Source organism: Patella vulgata, chromosome 4 (genome assembly GCF_932274485.2).
Source record: "Patella vulgata chromosome 4, xgPatVulg1.2, whole genome shotgun sequence".
Classification (NCBI taxonomy): Eukaryota; Metazoa; Mollusca; class Gastropoda; family Patellidae; genus Patella; species Patella vulgata.
The window spans coordinates 54361179-54379950 of NC_065882.2; the positions used below are offsets into that span (position 1 = coordinate 54361179).

Below are 18772 nucleotides of genomic sequence, written 5' to 3' on the forward strand. Positions count from 1 at the left end.
CTTAGTAGATGTGGGCGTACTGGGCAAAATATTTGTCAAAATGACAATCTTTTGTGGATTAAGGTCCAGAATATAATTGGCGATTTCACTGGATTTTTACATGTTAATTGTTTGATGGGACGACAATCTGGCTTTGTTTAAAAGTTTTAGGTTATATACAGACAATGTTGATATATATCCGGTTGTGTGTTCTTAGTACAGTTGGTCTTTTAAGTGCACGTCAATGTGTAAAACGTCGGGCCTTGTTACGAACGACTATAGCCGCATCTCCCCATAAATAGTTGGAATCCAGTTGGAAGGACACCGAAGGTTCTTTTCGACCCACATTGGTCACAACTATACCAAGACTTTTTGCGTACGATAGGTCAAACACTAATCTAAAAACAATAATGTGTTTGGTTGGCGTTAGGTCATTCCATATTAAATGTTTCATGACATTTTAATCTCTGTGTCGATTTTTGCGACTTTTGTTTTATGCGGTTATTGTCAGCTTGTAATATGTGTGCTTTATACATTAATACTAGTTTTAAGAAATATTCAAGATATTTCATTTTATTGATGCTGATTTGAACTGTTAAAGAGTGTATCGTAATTAGAAATTTCACTGTATAAGCATCAATAGAAATGGTAACAGTTGTCAATGGCGGAAATGCATTGGATGTAACACATTAGTTGTCTTTCATATGATAATCAGTGCTACAGATGTCAATATTTTGTTACACCAGTGAATACTAAATCAGCCTATTCCCATGTATATAGATTATATACAGGTTGTCTCATTTATTTCATTTTAAAGGTCTGAATAATATGAAGGGAGGTGTTGTTCAAATTATGATATGTAAAAGGCAAGAGCTTGTGGTGACACTATGGCACAAGATGCGAGATGAACACTTAAAGATACATTATATAAGAGATATATCTGCCTACTGTGGGTCTTTTTTCTGGCTTAAAATGTTATATATATAAATTATTTTTAGGCATGTATTCATATGCAAGCCCATAATCGACACTCTAGGACGAACGGGTAGCTGAGCTATTAAGTGAATTAGACAATATCTGTCATATCTTCGTTTAACGCGAAAATGGAATATCGAAAACTTTGTTTTATTATCGTAGCAAATATGGTACTTGACAATTAAGCCTTTTACGTTATTTCTTGTCAAAACTTTAAGAAATGTATCCATTTGCATTGTCTATTTTAAAACTACTATATCAACAACAGTCAACTTTTATCTAAATCTTGCATATGTATATTTAAGTGCATTTTATTTAGTAGACTATAATGATGTGGAGAACGTCTTGTACATTTACTGAATATGAATAGAACCATTGTTTTCTAAATAATGTTTCCAGTACAAGATTGAGAATCATTTGGGAAAATACAGTTTAAAACCATTTTTAAAGTAGGGCGATGTGGATGTAATAATAGGGCGATTAAGTGTCACGCCAAGGTTATAGAAGTCTTCCAAATTATAGCTCAGTATAGAATGATCCTGTTTCGTTTTTTTTAAATCATATAATTCCACTTTGTGTATCGTATCTTTAATTCCATCGATAGCCGTCATAGTTCGGACACTTTTTCAATATGGCCATACATTATCTTTCAAGCGAGAAATACCGTTTTTATATTTGGACATGTTTGATGTGTTTTATTTCTCGATGGAAATTTAGCTGTCAGTTATGATTGGGTTCATCGTGTAAGGGCGATCAATAGCCCGACTCTAATTAGAAGCATTGTTAATAGAGGCAGGACCTCCTATAGAATACCACCACCGTTCAATGCATAAATCAAATGTTTCATTGCCTTTCGCAGGTAATTCCAATAAAAGAAACACCCGGCTCACCATGTTAGCCAACTGAAGGCATTAAAGATTAAATCTTTCCCATCGAGCGTAAGTCTTAAAAAATGTTACAGATATCGCGAAGTAAGAGATAGGCGATATGCTATATCAGAGATAAGAGGTCTACTGTGATCAAGATTGTAGCAGAAATGTGAAGAGAAAAAAAAAGATGTTTTAGTGTAAGATTTGTTGTCATTTTCTTGTCTATCAAGTTGAAACAGACCGTAATCTATGTTAGTTTTGAAATGGCGGCATCTCGATTTTAGGATTAATATTGAATTTTCTTTCCAACACTACGAAGCTATAATGCCATTAACAATAAAGTCGAATTGAGAAATCCCAGTGACACAAATATTCAAATAATAATTTTAAAAATAATAAAACATCCACAATAAAATTTGCTTTGAATAAATATCAATGACTTCAATAAATTTGTAGGAGCCACGGTGGTCAAGTGAGTAAGACGCTGGCTCGCTAGCCTGGAGTTCGCGGTTTAATCCCGATGTTGGCCAAGAAAATGTTCATCAGGATATTCCGACGTAAAAGATCCCTTGGCAGTTGGAAGTCGATATAGGACGTATAGGCAAGATTTCCCTCATTCCTTGCAGAACAGTTGGACGTTAAACCCCATTTCATTTCAATAAATTTCAATCATGATTATTTTTCTAAAAGCACTGCAACAAAACTAACAGTCCCCCTTTAGTTTGGTTGAAATATATGTAGGATGTATCTGTTTTCTGAAACCAAAATCTAATCAACTCGGCTCCCACTACGCCATTTAATTTACTCTTGTGTTAAAGTTTTCTTTGGTTTTGATCCTGAAGCAGTTGGAGTGACGATCGAATAATAATTATATAGTATCACAATCAAGTCTGTTGGAGACTTGGTACTCCTATAAATAATTGATTATTTTGCTAAAACATTTCCACTGATTCTCTCTCTGACTTGTAAATCAGAATATACATTTACTTCAAAAAATAAATTAGTTTTTAAATAACATATGTCTCAGATTTCACTTATGTTCAGTCTTAAAGGGCCAAGTTCTAGTTCTCTGTTTATTTTAGTTACATCATAAAAAGAAAATTGAAAACATAAAACATTAAAATAGATTGTTACGCATATTTTCCATTTGATTAATACAAATATATATTCATTAATAGTGAAACGGACAATATAATTACATTTCATAATCTTTACTGTTAAATTAGGAAATGAAATGTGGTTTAACGTTCAACTTTTCTGCACCAACACGGATAATCAAGACGGCTTTTATAAAGGTCAAAATAGAATAGTGAAGCGGATTCTCATGTGTTATTACGTTTAAATTTTTGTTTTGGAGAAGTCGGCTTGTTTACTGATTTTAGTTTCATTGTTAGCTAAATTGTAAAAATGTAATTGTTAATTTTGTCTTTAAAGGGTTAAATCTCTTTGATTTAGGGCGAAATATGGTATTGAATTGGGTTAATCTTCTGTGTTGTTTAGCTCAGTGCAATGAGACACGGAGAGAGAGAGAGAGAGAGAGAGAGAGAGAGAGTTTAACGTCCACTTAACACAAACTATGTCATTTCGGGACTAACAAATGGTTCAATTTTATTTCAATAATTCACTTGCGCGTAGGAGTCTATAGCAGTGGGATGAAATCGTAGGACCCGGAGAAAACCCACGAGGTTGGACAGGCGACCCTACTCCTTGTCATGTACAACCGGGGAACCGAAGCCATGCCAGTTGACTCAATGACAGACCTTAATGATCCAGCGCTCACATGCTAACCATTCGGCCATCCAACCCCACTACACGTATGGATATGACGTCAATCATGTTGGAACTTTATGCGTGTATGCATAATAGAATCTGTCGTTGATAATCTTGTTTTACCAGAATTACTTATGATTCTAGGGGGTGACTCAGCGTTAGCAGAAAAAACATAACGTGTTATAGATAGTTTACATTTCCATACAGACACGACATAAGGATATTATTATGCAGGTTTATGCAATGCTTACAATATACAAACGAATAATTGATGTTTCACAAGCTTATATATCGTGTCTCCAAAGAACCAAACAATGGTTGTTTTTTTGTTGTTTTTTTAAATTTGGTAAAGACGATATTTTTTATGCGGGTGTCATGGGGGAAATTTGGTATCGGATTTAAATAAATTGTAATTCAAGGAATAGAAGAAAAATATATTTTTGTATACTCGGTTATAAGAGGAATATATGGAGACTCAAACTAAGCGAATAAACAGAACGGCGTACAGAAATGCAGTTATTTCGAAATGCAGTATAACTGATTGATGGTTTCAACTTCAAGTAGTCTTTTCCAATAGTAAGAACTGGTCCGAGAGAGTGTTGCAGCGGTATGCAACTTCATATATGTGTTAGTACACACATAAAGGGGTACTTTCGGTTATAAAACCAATAATTTTTACTTCATTCCAATAAACATCAATCAATTTAAAAACTAGAAAATAATAGATTACCATTTCAGAAATTATAATAGCTGTTTTTCCGGGTTCTTCCTGGAAGTTATCACTACAGCAGGCATTTTGTTTCCAAACACTCATACTGGTCAGGAAAATGCTGATTCCTGTACAGTTAAAATATATTTATATCTTTTTAGTTAAAAGTGGTTTTGGTCATAGATATGGTAAATAGGTAAACATAAGTTCAATCCTATATTAGTTGGGTAGATTGTCTTAAAATCATCAGAATTTGGAACATGCTGTGAAAAGAGTAGAGGCTGTGTCTATATTTACAACCAGATCGTATAAAGTGTTGTTGAGTAAAAAGTTTTAAACAGTTCTTGGAAGAAAATCACACTCTATTTGTGGAACGTATTCATGTATTCATCTTATCAGGCTTAATATAGCATAACAAACAAAGCAATTTGTTGCCTTTTGATCGTTTTCAAAGAATAACAATAACCAATAAAAATACAGTCAGAAGTCCGGAATTATCGATTTTATACGAAACTTTCTGTTTATTTTGACAATTATTCCAATGACATCATCAAAGTAGATAGCAGAAGTAGAATAATACACAAGTGGCAAGAAATAAGCAGTGTGACCTTTCCTTCCTGATCTCACGTGGCGGTCTAATCCCATTTGCTTCTGTGCTTTTGTTTTTAAGTCTGCCACCTCGTACTCTAATCACGTTTACAGAAAGACTTAATTGCGCTTTTACATTTAAAAGTTGCTATGTATAACAGTTTGCAATAACTTTCTTTAGTAAAATAAACTCATTTTCGACACCTTTCTAACGAGGTGTTATTTGTATAAAGAAGTTGTTCTTAGTAATCTCCTAATTCCCTGTTTTTATATGAACCTTTTCAATAAAGAAATGAGAAAATGGTTCCTGTGAAATAGATGAACACCGATGACTCATTGTAACCTCTAGATTACTTCTATAGGTTGAAAAGATAGAAACAAATAAATGGTGGAAAAGTTTTAAAAGTTGAAGTTGGCAGCTTTTGTGATGTTAGATTATCTTTTCGGTGTTCTACCCAGGCTTCAGGTGTCCAAACTAGCGCCCAATTTGGCGATACGCAGTGGCAGGTGATGTGTACTACTTCCCATTTTAGACGTTTGCCTAGCTAAAAGACGTTATTGTAATTTTGTATTTATTCCAATGGGCTTGAGTTTCACGATTAAGGCCACGCTTACTCTCTACTGAACAACTGATTCCACTCTTTATGTGTGGATTCTTCATTAATCCACTGGAGTTACTTATAACTTGAGCTTCTGATGTTTAGGTTCAAACTATCGCAACTTTTTGGTTCAGGCCATGTTGGGTGTCGTACACGAATCACAGTGCCACTTCTTAAGAGTGTTATAAAAATGATTTAACATGATGGTTTATTTATGTTCGAAATATCGGAGAGGCATAGGAAATCAAATAAATAATGTGTGTAAATCCTATTATTATTATCTTCGTCATATAGGTTTAGTACGTAAATATATTACAGGCGAAGCAACAAATACTTTAAACTGGTTACATTTCGTCTTGACAGTCTTAACTTGCATGCTAGTTGGTCTTTCTGGCCGCTTATTGCATAAATGACAAAAACTTAAACATGCATTATACAAGAGCTAAATCTGCCTATTTGCAGGTCTTTCTTTAGGCCTGAAATGTTATCTAAACTATTATATTAGACATTGATTAACTTATCCAGACCATAATCAACTCTAGATGGCATCGCTAGTCTGCGATCTTTAGTGGATTATGAGCCGATTTACTGCATAACTTTCCTTCACGATTTAATGATTAAATGGATACTCGAGACTATGCTGTTTATCGTACTGACTTTAGTAATGATGATCGAGGCTAGCCGGAAATTTCAACCGCTTAGTTCTCGGTTCATAGTGGACCAATTTGAATGAAATTTTCAGCAAATTGCCTTTTTATTATCTAGTTTTTAACCATTATAATGAGAACTGCCAACTCGTTATCGAATCTCCCATAATGTATCTTTAAGATATATCAAGAAATTTTGGTTAATTTTTATAAACCCTATATAGATGTGCTATATTTATATAAATAACAATTTATTTTGCAATTTCACAAGCCCTTGCATATTTTATTTACATGACGTTATTTCATTTATATGATTTTACACTATTATTGTTAAGCGCATTCCAGCAATTCATAACGAAATATGCACTATATAAATTACATAATAATCAATAAATAGATAACAGTTACAGCATGATATATAGCATATCTAGCACCACTGTAAGAATTATCTCAAGAAACAACTCAAGATGACAAACATTTCAGGTCGCTGTGATGTAATAAGGTTAGGGCGCGTGATTGTTGGCGAGATTGTAGGTTAGGGTTAGGGTAAGCTTTACGGTTAGGTCCAGGATTAGGGTTAGGGTTGGATTTAGCGCTAGCCCTGTTTACATCTCGTGACCTTTGACCAAACTTGAAATTGGCCTTATGAAATACACCTAACTTGATGACTTGGGGTAATTTTATTTAGTGTGCGGAATACGGATTGGCATGGGGTTTAATGTCCTACTTTTCTACACTGTACGGGTGAATGAAGTGTGCACAGGATCCCAGCTTTTCGTTCAACATGAACGCCTACGCTTATCTCTGTCGTGCCCCTACACCCTGCACCACTGACAAGGGAAAATCATGCTGGAAAATCATTAGATTTCTCGGCCAACATCGGGATGGAACCCCGGATCTCCTGGTTTTTGAACCAGCGACTTACTAACTCCGCCATCGCGGCTTTCCGGGACTAAAAGAACTACATTTTATTTCCGCTGTAGAATTACATTTTGGTAGTCTTTTCTTTCTGTTTTTAGAATGCGTGCCGAATAATGTACAAACCAAATCACATACAAGATGTATCCCAATTGACAGCACGACATTATTTAACGCGATATGATTTTCTTTCAGGTTATATGGACTGATCAGTGGTCGACTTTGCTAACATTTGAAGATCGTCGTATTATTGATGATGAAAGAATCAGCGTCGAGCGACCTTTTACAAAAGATTGGAATCTACATATAAGACATGTGAAATATTCTGATCAAGGAATTTATAATTGTCAAATTAATACAAGTCCTGTAAAAATAAAGACGGTAAACTTAAAAGTGCAAGGTGAGTTCGAATCGCTGTCTTATAAAACTTAAATATAGGAAGAGTTGACTATTCTCCTTGAACAACTAAATGAAATTCTAAAAACTAATATAACTATCGCGATTTGTGTTTTCTCGTTCATTTTACCTGATTTTGATAGACTCCGCACGTATTTAGGGTATCCATATACAATCTAGCCTGTGACCACAGTTTGCCAAAGCCTTTACAGATAAACGTTCTATTCAATACGTATCATTTAATGTATAACAAATCTATTCATATACATGAATGAACAGATCGCCTTTTCCAAACGATTACAGCTGCCAATGGATAAGTTTATACAAAAAATCTAATTAGGACCTACATGTATATACTGACTGTAATCAAAGATATAAAATTTAATCTATCAATTTCAAGGCAATGATCAACTCCAAAAGCATTCTCTAGCACAAAGACTATGAGATTATTTTATGGCCTTACGTAGATCATGGCTGCGACCTACAATTTTGTAATTAACTAAATATGGATTGCCACCAATTTAGCAGTCTTTGGTAGCTGGAAATGAAACGATTTTCATTCTGTCTTCAACCAACAAGACGTAATTGTATTTTCTCATTGTGCCAATTTAGTTTCCGCGAACGTTCTATGGGTTTAAGTGGCTCAAATAAAAGACTTGACGCTTGAAAGTGAGGAGTTCCGCTTAAAACTGGCTTCTTATGTCAAATGAAGATGTCTCTGGACTAGAAATGTTATTTTGTATCTGTCGATTGAGTGCCGTGTTGAAATTAGAATCGAAGTCTTCTGGTCAACGGTTCAACGACATTGTTTTTCTCTTGTTTAACTAAGCAATGTTAAATCGAGATTTTGTTAGTTTGACGTCTGTGCTATATGCTGCTGGCCAAGCCTGTCACCTATTCATTTTTCAGCTTAATCATAAAGGTCGGCGCTGGATATTAATACCAGACTCCTTTCTTGTAATATCCACTTTATTAATCGGTAGAATATCTATTATAATTATTCTGTGCGTAGACTATGATAATGGTAGGGGGCGGCGGGACCTAACCTCGTTGACCTACCCCTGTAATTTTTACTTTTTACATTCGGCTACTGACCAGAGCTACAGTTACTTAGGTTTTTTTTCTTGAAGAATACAATTTTATTTCATATATGGGTGCTAGTGTTTTTATTTATCCGAATTTGAAAGCAAAACATCGTTTAAGACAATAAATGAATTCATGTCTCATCCAGTCGATGTGGGCTTTCGTTGATCTTCTAAATTATTGTAGATTCAACATTGTTGTAATATGTAGGGTTGGGGTGGGTATATGGGTTCTAATTTGGAACTTAATATAGGATAGAGCTAACTTGGGTTTGGCTAAGTCAAGTATGGGAAACTGGCATTTATTTTGAGAAGTGTTTTAACACACAATCCGTAACAGATCGAATACGCAACAGAGACTGATTGGTTTTTCTGTCTGTCTGTATTTTTTTGTCAGTAGTCAGTATGTTTTTGTGTATTGTTATCTAACAGTGTTATACCTTCTTATATTGTGTTTTAGTACCAGCCGTTATCATTCACCATTTATCATCAGAAGATCAGACGGCTAAAGAGGGCGAAACCGTCACACTGGTTTGTAATGTCACTGGCATCCCCATGCCAACAGTCACGTGGTATCGCCATAGATCTAGTGAGAAAGGGTTCGAGAAAGAGAGTGAGTTCTGCCCTGGCACTAATAGTAAGATATTTTGTGTTGGTGCATTTCTGCATGCTACATTAACAAAGAGAACCAGAGTTCTGCCTCGCTGCTAGTCAATTTAGAGACACCATGTCACGACATCAAAATAGGCCTATCATGTTCATTAACAGAGACAAAAGCACAAAAATTAGGATTTGGTTAAGCAATTAAAACGGCATTAGGTCTATATGCTACAAGAATGAATATCAAACCATAAAACAAATGATTTAATTGGCTTTCAAATGCCACTATTCAGATAATTTGACAACAGGTAAGCCAATACAAATTACCAAGGCTGTGATAACGTTATGATAAGTTGGAATAGGTCTGTAAAATATGTAGGCCTAGTTTTTGCGCAAATGTAGCCTACTGCATGCTTCGAATCACAACTAAATATCACAATTACACTATACGAATCTATAGATATTAAAAGAATGAGTATTAGGTAAGTTGATTTTTTTCAAGAAAATTACTAACGAAAATAAAAAAAAAACAGCTTAGATTTTGATTTTTATAATTGTAGGCCCAAAATCAAATTACGTTATAATCCTTAATCCGCGATCAAAAAAAAGGATTTTCAGCATGGTGTGGGCATGTTTTTTTGTCGCTTTTTGGCATTGTTAAAAATTAAACCAAAACACTTTCATTCAGTATCATCATGATGACAAATATTACATATTATTCATTCAAATGAATATCAACCATCATTTTCGATTATGTTTTTGTTCTTTGGATGAAGTATTTTTAGTATATCTTAATCAGGTATTTTTGAGAGATAATTAGAAGAGAACTAATGTTACGCATGCTAAGTTATATTTTAGTGCTACTAATACAATTTACTAACCAATAGTCATTGAACAATGACTTGCATGTTAGTCTTCGTCTTTTTGAAAGAAAATTCAGTGCTTGTATTTACCTTTCTTATTTTTATAACCTTTGATTTGATTAACTTATTAAAAAAAATACGTCGGTTTTAATAATAATCGACCCAGACACCACAACCTCTTATGCAGGTTCTACTAAAGTGTTTGTGTTCATTTAGAGAAACAACATTTTTATACTGTAGAGAATGCAGTCACATGAATATGAGCGCATAATAAAGTCAACATAGGAAGTACACAAGGGAAGGCGCAATTCACCACGTCGAAATAAGATATCTAAACCTGCTGCCGTTATTTAAATCCAGTTTCTAACAATAAGTATAAGCTTGATTGCCACACGTCTTGGAAGTAATACAGCTAGGAAAGGATTGCTTTGAAGGGCCTATAATTGTTTGTAACCTTAAAATAGACGAAAATGGGTTTAAACCACATATTAATGTAATATGAATGTACATAAAGTGATTTATATTCAATTTTTTAAAACAATATTGTTAATTTTAATCAATTATGTTCGGTGAAATACGTGAACAGTCCAAATTGAACCACATTTGTCTACGCCTGCTTAGTCCATTTTATACGTTATTTTATTATTATTTTGTCGCTTGTGAATCAGCCATTACTCATTACTTTGTCTGGTGTAGGATACGTTTTTCTATTTTTATTATTAGAAATGGCGTCCGAATACACGGCTCGTGTACTGATTATAAAATGTTCATTGTGTCTGAAATATTGGATATTAGGATCCCATATCTTCTGGGTACGATAATAACATCATTATTGATTGAAATGGACCAAAATTGAAATCTAATTAGTGTTTTTAATTTCGACTGTTGTGGAAAATATTAAATTAGAGGTTTAGCCCCTTTAATACAGCATCTAGGGACTTGTTCTCCACTCAATAAAAATATTACTTCTATAATGAAGACACACATTGGTGTAGAACCTTAATAAGAGGTTGACGGTACTCTCTGGTTTGATTAAAAAGAAAACTGATTAATTTCCTGAGTTATTTAATCACTGGGATTTTAAGATAAGGAATTGCTGGCACTTGACCTGTTTTAACAAAGTGTTTGAAGACGGCTCGAAAAGCCTTGTTTTGATTTTATTAAGAAACTTATTATTTAAAAATTTTTAAACTGATTTCGATCCGTCTTTTGTCTTAACCAATGTTTTATCCACGAACTTGTCTCTAACAACCAATAACTAACAACATTTCACTTACTTCTTTGTTCTAGCACATCATTTTTCATTATTCCAATAACTAACAAAATGCCTCATTATACCTACCATAACCCACAATCATACAAAATTACTGTTTGATTATGGGGTAGTCATTTTCATACCAACTGTTTTATTTTAATAAAATAAAATAAAAGTTTTTTGATATTTATTCCATGATTATGACATTTTTGATTGATCTTTGTACATCATTTTGCATTTTGTTTTGATAAATACATGTATTTTTACTCAGAAAAGTTTTGCTTCCAGAATTTTTTGTATTAGATGTTATATCATTCTGTTTTTCAAATATGTATACATTCAATATTTTCAATATCATGTAGTACAATTGGCGTGTTGTATCAAATCCTGAGTAAGAAAACAAAACATCTGACAAAATAGATCCCATACAGTTTTAAATCTTATCCATGACCTTTAAACTTTTCCAGGAATAGGTGTCAGTGGTGAAGTATTGATAATACATAATGTTAGTAGATATTGTGGCGACACTTATGAATGTGTGGCCTTTAATGGCGTCCCACCAGCAGTAAACAAACAGATAAAGGTTGGAGTGGAATGTAAGTCTGTTCTCTAAAATCTGACATTCATTCCAGAACCTTTCTGATAAATGATTGCAAGGAAAACAGGAACTACAACATAAATGAATGTCAATGTTAAAATCCAATGTACAGTATATTGTACATGCTCCAAGTTCTGCGCAGGATCGGTAGATTCCGTGCGGGACATCGGTGCGGGTCGAAATTTCTTTGGCCGACCATAGTAATTATATAGATAAACTAGATTTATTTTAATATCTGCAAAAGAGATACTTAACACTTAGATTAACGTTTGTCTATTCGCTCTTTAAAATTTACTTTAGCTGTTCGTCTCTTCTGAAATAACAATAGAAATGGGGTAGGTTTTTAAAAATATTCTTAGCATAAGTTATTCGTTTTTACAGTTCAGCCGGAAGTCAGATTACCAAACAGACGAATTGGTCAGATAGTGGGCAAGGAGACTATTCTAGAATGTGTTATAACAGCCTTTCCACAGGCTGTCAGTGTTTGGTTATGGGAGGGCACGGAACTTTCAAACAGTCGGAAATATCGGATAGAGATATACGATGAAGGAGAACACACCATCACCCTAAGTTTAAGAATACGAGCTTTGGAGTATTCAGATTTTGGTCGGTATAGTTGTATGGCATCCAATCCGTTAGGTACCGATAAGGAAGAAATGGTTCTATACGGTAAGTAATGAATATCAATTTTCTCAAACCGAAAAAAAGTATTCTTTGTCAGAGACCAGAATAATAATATACAGATCTGTAGTTATCAGTGTTTGAAGTTTTGACAAGATTTCTTATTATCGTAGCAACGATACTAAGTCTCGATCCATTTTATCGTTATATTTTTAAATAACACGCGTGTTCAAATCCATTTAAATCTCAGCCATCCGGTGGTCTGGGGAGTTGATTATAGGTTTGTCATGTATAAATGTCTAAATAAACGTTTATATAAGATTTGAAGCCAAAATAAAGACCTGCCATAGGCAGATTTAGTTTTACATACTACATCTTCAATTATCAAAAACCAAAGAGCACTCACATACAAATTGAAAATTGTTTATAGCGTACTGCTAAGATATCAAACGTGTTTGTGTCATTTTGAAAGAGCAATATACTGTGTGAGAGGTGACTTATAACTTATATACTGTGGGTTGGTATCATTAAATATATAATGAAGCAAAAACAAAAGTATAATGTTCAGGATTCCCTCTAAATGTATTGATGTCTTTCATTATTCCCAGTAATTGTGTTGCTCAATCTGCTCTTAATGTAGTAAAACCAATGTCAGTTAATTATAAGTTGTAAATGGAAACCTTATTTGGTTAATATTGTATAGATAATCTTATAACGATCAATATATATACGTCACGGTCAGACTCGTTTATTAATAAACCATAAACATATGACAATTACGATTGCTGTAATATTCTAACGACCATCCATAATGTTAGTTCAAGACTACAACGATATCGGAGCAGACGCCTTCGCCTTATATAGATTTGTATAAGCTCAGATTTCTACTTAACTCATACGGATATACATGTTGATATGAAGATCGAATGCTTTAACAGGAATCATGCCAATTTAAAGGGTAATTTGGTTCCTGTAGATGTTGAACTTGGTCAATAAAGAGAGTACTGGAAATTTAGAACATAGTGTACATTCATTAAACACCATGGCCAGACCATGATCTTAGAAGCCTTTCAGAATTTTGAATAATGCATTAATTCCCATACATTTGCCAGATAAAAAATGTGGGACTTGTATATTGCACGAGAAACGCCATTGCAACTCCTTCACAAGTCTTCACCTAAAATATTTTATTTAAATGACACGACATTTATTTTTATGAATAAATAAGAGAAAAGTTAACGGTATTTTAAATTGTTTTTCAAGGACAGCAAATTTATATTTTGTAAAGCCTGCATAGATAATTATTCCAGGAGTAAAGAAAATTAAATGGAGTATCAAAAGCCATGACAGCAACCAGAGTTGTAGGCGTTGATATTATGAGAATGATACATATACTAGCTATTTGTTTCCTAATTATCTTTTATCTTTTCAGACTACACGGCACACAGGTCAACTACTACGACCACGACACCCGCTCCTGTAACAACAGTTAACACTAGAATAGTTACTCTACACCCGCACGCTACTCAGGGGCCATTAAACCCGCCCATAATACCCTACAACTATGATAAATATGAAAATACAGATTTCGTCACACAGCGACCCAGGATTACCCCGTTTCCGAGTCGTCCTGTACATGCCGGTAAAGGTTTTTCTGCGTCTACCAAAACAAGTAACCACAAGCTGTGCCTAGGCAACTTGATGCCTGTGTGTACGTTCCTAGTCTCTCTTCTGTTATCAAAGAGAATGGATATTAATATTTTAGTAACATAGAACATAGATCAAAGTGATCATTCCCAAAACCTAATTCTTATTCGTATATTGTCATATTCGGTAAACACCGTGTTCAATTTATGAGTTAACTATCGTATAAAATAGATTATTGGGCGTGTCTGGTAAAACAAAAGTTTGGGGACAGACCCTATGATCAAAATACGCCACTGACTGGGTCAGTACATCCCTCCAGTAAACATATCAGCTACAATATCAGCTACATCCCTCAATGTTCGACCATTTTCAAATGACAATTATAGCACTAGAATTATCCATTGACTTTGATAATATCTGTTCTTTGTGTTGTGCACACACCCTTATATGATACAGAAGGTCTGCACACTTGCATGCGTATAGATGTCTTTCACATAATAGTTGTTTTAGATTTGAATAGAAATATAATCTGTATATTTAAAGGCGGTCTTGTGCAATAAAAAGTCGAGTCAAGTTGTCCCCAACCAATAGTCCAAAAGACGAGCTCAAAGGATCAATTTTGCCACGTCTTTTCACATGAGAAAAAATAAAAAAAGAAGAGTAACAGAGAGTTGTAGGCCTATCAGTCGTCCAAGAGATAGTAAAACAGCCCCTATCCCGATGAGCTGTGTGATAAAAGAAAAATTAAGTTTGAAGTTGTAGATCTGCCTAAGTACATTGGGATTTTGTTCGGCACAGTTGGATGTTATGTAGATAAAAGACATCAATTTCATGGTTATAGTTCATACAAATTATCGTCTATTTTCAGGTTCGGCGGCGAAAACTCTAGAGTCCAGTATGATTGACAACTGTTCACTGACCGCACCCTCCACTTACGTCATAGCAATAACTTTCATTTTTTTCCATAAAGTACTTCGAGATATGTTTCAGTAACAATATGTGTTCCGTGTCGATCACTGTTGCTCACAAAGAAGTGAAATAAATACATAAGATAATTTGGATGTGGAAAACATAGAATTTGCAACTATTGAATTAAGTATTGTGGAATAAAACTAATCAAGTACGGACTTTATTTAAGATTACTGATTGGGAGTGAACGTGAATACGTTACTTTTACCGGATATTGATTACAACGTCCACTCCTGACGTCATATCATTTAAATATGGACATGCGCAGAAGTAAGCATCAACAGAAATGCAATAATCCTGTTATGAGTGGTTAAGTGTGTACGTGAATTAAGCCCATGTTTTCAGATCGCGTTTAGTTTGCATAAATATCGATAAAAGGACACGGCAACATTCGCCATGTCATAAAACAATGAGATGGAGTGTCAAACAACAATTGTATTTTGCGCTATGGTAGCTTCTCACAATGTTTCATTTCATGTGGCCGTGTTGCACTTCCACCTCATCTGATATCATAGCTTCAAGATGATCATAACCTTCTTTAATCAGTTTGCGCAGTGCGATTATTCATAATAAAGACTAAACAAGTGAAAACCTCACCGGGATAAGGTGTACATGACGAAACAGACGCCTTGGAAGTTAAGCTATCGACGTGTTTTCGTTTAAACGAATGGGTGTTTATATTTAAAAGAATGACAACAGAGAAATAACGTTAATACTGTTAAAACAAAATCCTTATTATTAGGCCTAATTAACCAAAATATCATAACTAGTCGCTGTAAATTTGTAATTAAGTATAACTATAACAAGTACAATAGAGCTATATGGACCAGGAACCGGGCATGACGTCCTCGCAACGGGTCAATCGATGCGCAATTAACCAAGGAACAAGCATTTTGATCGCTCGTTTTATTCCGAGTATACTTAAATTGGCTGAAAAGGAACAACAATAGAATGAATAGCGCTTGGGGCCACGTTCCTCGTCCAAAAGTTTTTGTTTTAGGGAGAAAGCTTGTCATTATTTTAAATAATCGTAAGTTACATTCGAAATAAATACAGTTTGTTGTGTTTTTGTTTTTCCCATTTCAAAGCATGGTGATAATACTAGTTATTTCTTAAATTTTTATAAACTGTAAATATAACTGTACTTATAATATGTATCTATAATTATTAACAAATGTGACGTACGTGTAGTTTACTGTAATAATCGAATTCAAATTCAATCTTTTTTTCGTTTCATTTTTATAGTCCGGAAAATTTTTAAACACGGACTATGAAACGAAAATTTGAAACGAAATAAGATCTATTTGAATAGGCGTGTCTATTAGAATTAGATAACTGGGATTGAAATATATTTATATTGAAGGATTGCTTTGACCATTTAATAAGTAACACCATATTAAGCACTGTTGTTTATCATACAACATTAGTTCTACTTTGTATGTTACACATTAAATGTAAGTATAAAATGTATTTGCAAAATTAAGAAGATTGGACCAATATCATTTGAGAATTGTGAATACACCAAAAACAGAAAATTGTAAAAAAAAAGATAAAAAAAATCAGCGTAGTTGCAACGTATGTTTGGTAGCTGTAACAACTAATGGTGTGTATCTGCGAGAAAGTTGGCCTGTAGATCAATACATTTATACAATTTTTCTGTAACTTTGTGTATGCATAATATATATGTATATATACAACAATCTATGTATTAATGAATATAAAGAAGAGTTTTGTCATGGATCACGGAAGTATCATGGTTATGGATTCCGCGCGTACTACAAAATTGGTGAACTTTGGTATAAAGTAAACTAAGAAAACTGCACAACAAAAATAGACAAAACCAGAATTACAACCAGCAACACAAATATATTAAATAAGAACATCGAGTGCAAAGAAACATCCATAATCCAAATGTTTAATGAATAAACGGATCATTTTTGTTAAATCAAAGTTCTCGAATCTCAAATCATGTCAGTCAAAGTCTTATAGTGAAATCCTGTTTGTAAATATTATTGTTTTCGTATCATTAACACTATCTATAATAAGGCATATAATACGCAACATCATAAAAAATACAAAGTGTGTGCAGCTTTAAATGTATATATATTTAACAAATTCACACAACCTGGTATTTTTTCGGTTAGTAAATGTAACATTAGTGATGAAATTATTTTTTCTCTGTTTATTCTTTATATCAACGAAAAGCATTAAATTTTGGCGATTCCAACGCAATATTTATGATCTTCTGGGCGTTGTAGAACATAATACTAGTATGTCAAATATGTTCTAGTCAAGTATTTCACTTTTATTCTGTGTGTTTTTTGTAAATTTTTCACTGATAAATGTTGAAGTTTTACTTAGAATTTAAAATTTTACTTATATGTTTAACTATTATGTTATGTTTCTGTATATACGATTAAAGCAAACCTCGTCATATTAAAATATGTGTGACTTCTACCAAAGAACATAATGTTGCAAATAAAACGGTTTTCTCTATCCTATTTTGTTGTTTTGTTGTGATGTTTGTGTTGCATCTTTATCATGAACAGGGGGTGGCCGATATAGTCTGTCATTGAGTCAAGTGGAGTGGTTTCGATTCCCCGCTTATGCGTGGGTTTTCTCTTGGTCCTCCGATTTCCTCTCATTGCTAAAGAATTATTGAATTAAAATGGAACCGTGTGTTAATAACGAAATTACTTAGTTTGTGTCGAGTGGGCGTTAAACCCCATTTGGAGAGAACTTATTTTGCCTTTTGTTCTATTCAATTCAGTTTATTTGATAAAATATTGTTTAAACTAAACCCCATTGCTCTCTCTCACTCTCTTTATCATGAGCAGAGGTTCAAAGATAGTGGGGATATTTTTAATTTAATACTTTTAAGCTTCTTTTGTTTTATTGTGATACCTGTAAAATTGTTGCTTCTTTATAGTCATACTCCTCGCAGTTTTTCGTTTGATTAAAGCTAATCTCACTTAACACTGATGTAATGATAGCAAATTTATGTTCCAAATTATGACTGGTCAATAGTCCGATTAACAACCAATAGCTAACTGCGTAACAATATCATTACGCTTTAAACACAGCTCCAAATTGGACCGAATATGCTTACATAACTTTACGTCATGACTCACGATTATATTATGCCCATTTAACCAGTGCATAGCAGAATATTGCAGAAAAACTAATTGCGTGACAAACGAGGCTATCAATACGAATACAATGTAAACAATACTGTTTGGAGGCGAACAATACTTTCACCGTTTTTAATACCTTAAATCACTATCCAAAGTTTTAGGGAAAATCCCAGATTAAACGAAGGGCTGCCATATTGCTGTACTTGGGATAGATTTGATTGAACGGGAAGAATCGACACACTCCCTCAAAAGCTTAAGTATCAGAAGCCAATCCAGCAATGGCCAGGGGGGGGGGGGGATTTATCGGGCCATTGCTTCAGGAATATGCTTTATAGCATGAGCAAGGAGGTGATCAGAATGAAAGGGGTTCAAAGAATGCGGAGTGTCTTAAGTTGAACATTTGGTTTCATGAACAAATGTTTTTGTTTTACCTGCTGACTAGCTAGCCAGCATGTGTGCTAGCCAATGCAAGCCTACAATGCAAATAACCATGGTAAAAATTAGAAATCATTAACAGAGTTCATTAAATGGGTACTGGAATAAAACTCATCTG

General features: G+C 33.9%; 1 protein-coding gene across 4 annotated transcripts in view; it reads left to right on the plus strand.

The window, feature by feature from the left end:
* Nucleotides 1-17586, plus strand: part of LOC126818720 (opioid-binding protein/cell adhesion molecule homolog) — a 63689-nt gene extending 46103 nt beyond the window's left edge. For 2 of the 4 annotated variants that reach the window (XM_050546258.2, XM_050546257.2), the window contains 6 exons: nucleotides 7250-7454; nucleotides 8993-9169; nucleotides 11718-11846; nucleotides 12230-12517; nucleotides 13902-14180; nucleotides 14985-17586. In XM_050546258.2, the coding sequence (XP_050402215.1) occupies nucleotides 7250-7454; nucleotides 8993-9169; nucleotides 11718-11846; nucleotides 12230-12517; nucleotides 13902-14180; nucleotides 14985-15109 (1203 nt within the window). In that variant the 3' untranslated portion in view covers nucleotides 15110-17586. The remainder of the gene's footprint in view (nucleotides 1-7249; nucleotides 7455-8992; nucleotides 9170-11717; nucleotides 11847-12229; nucleotides 12518-13901; nucleotides 14181-14984) is intronic. The other 2 variants (XM_050546259.2, XM_050546260.2) reach the window with 2 other exon arrangements.
* Nucleotides 17587-18772: the final 1186 nt, after the last annotated feature.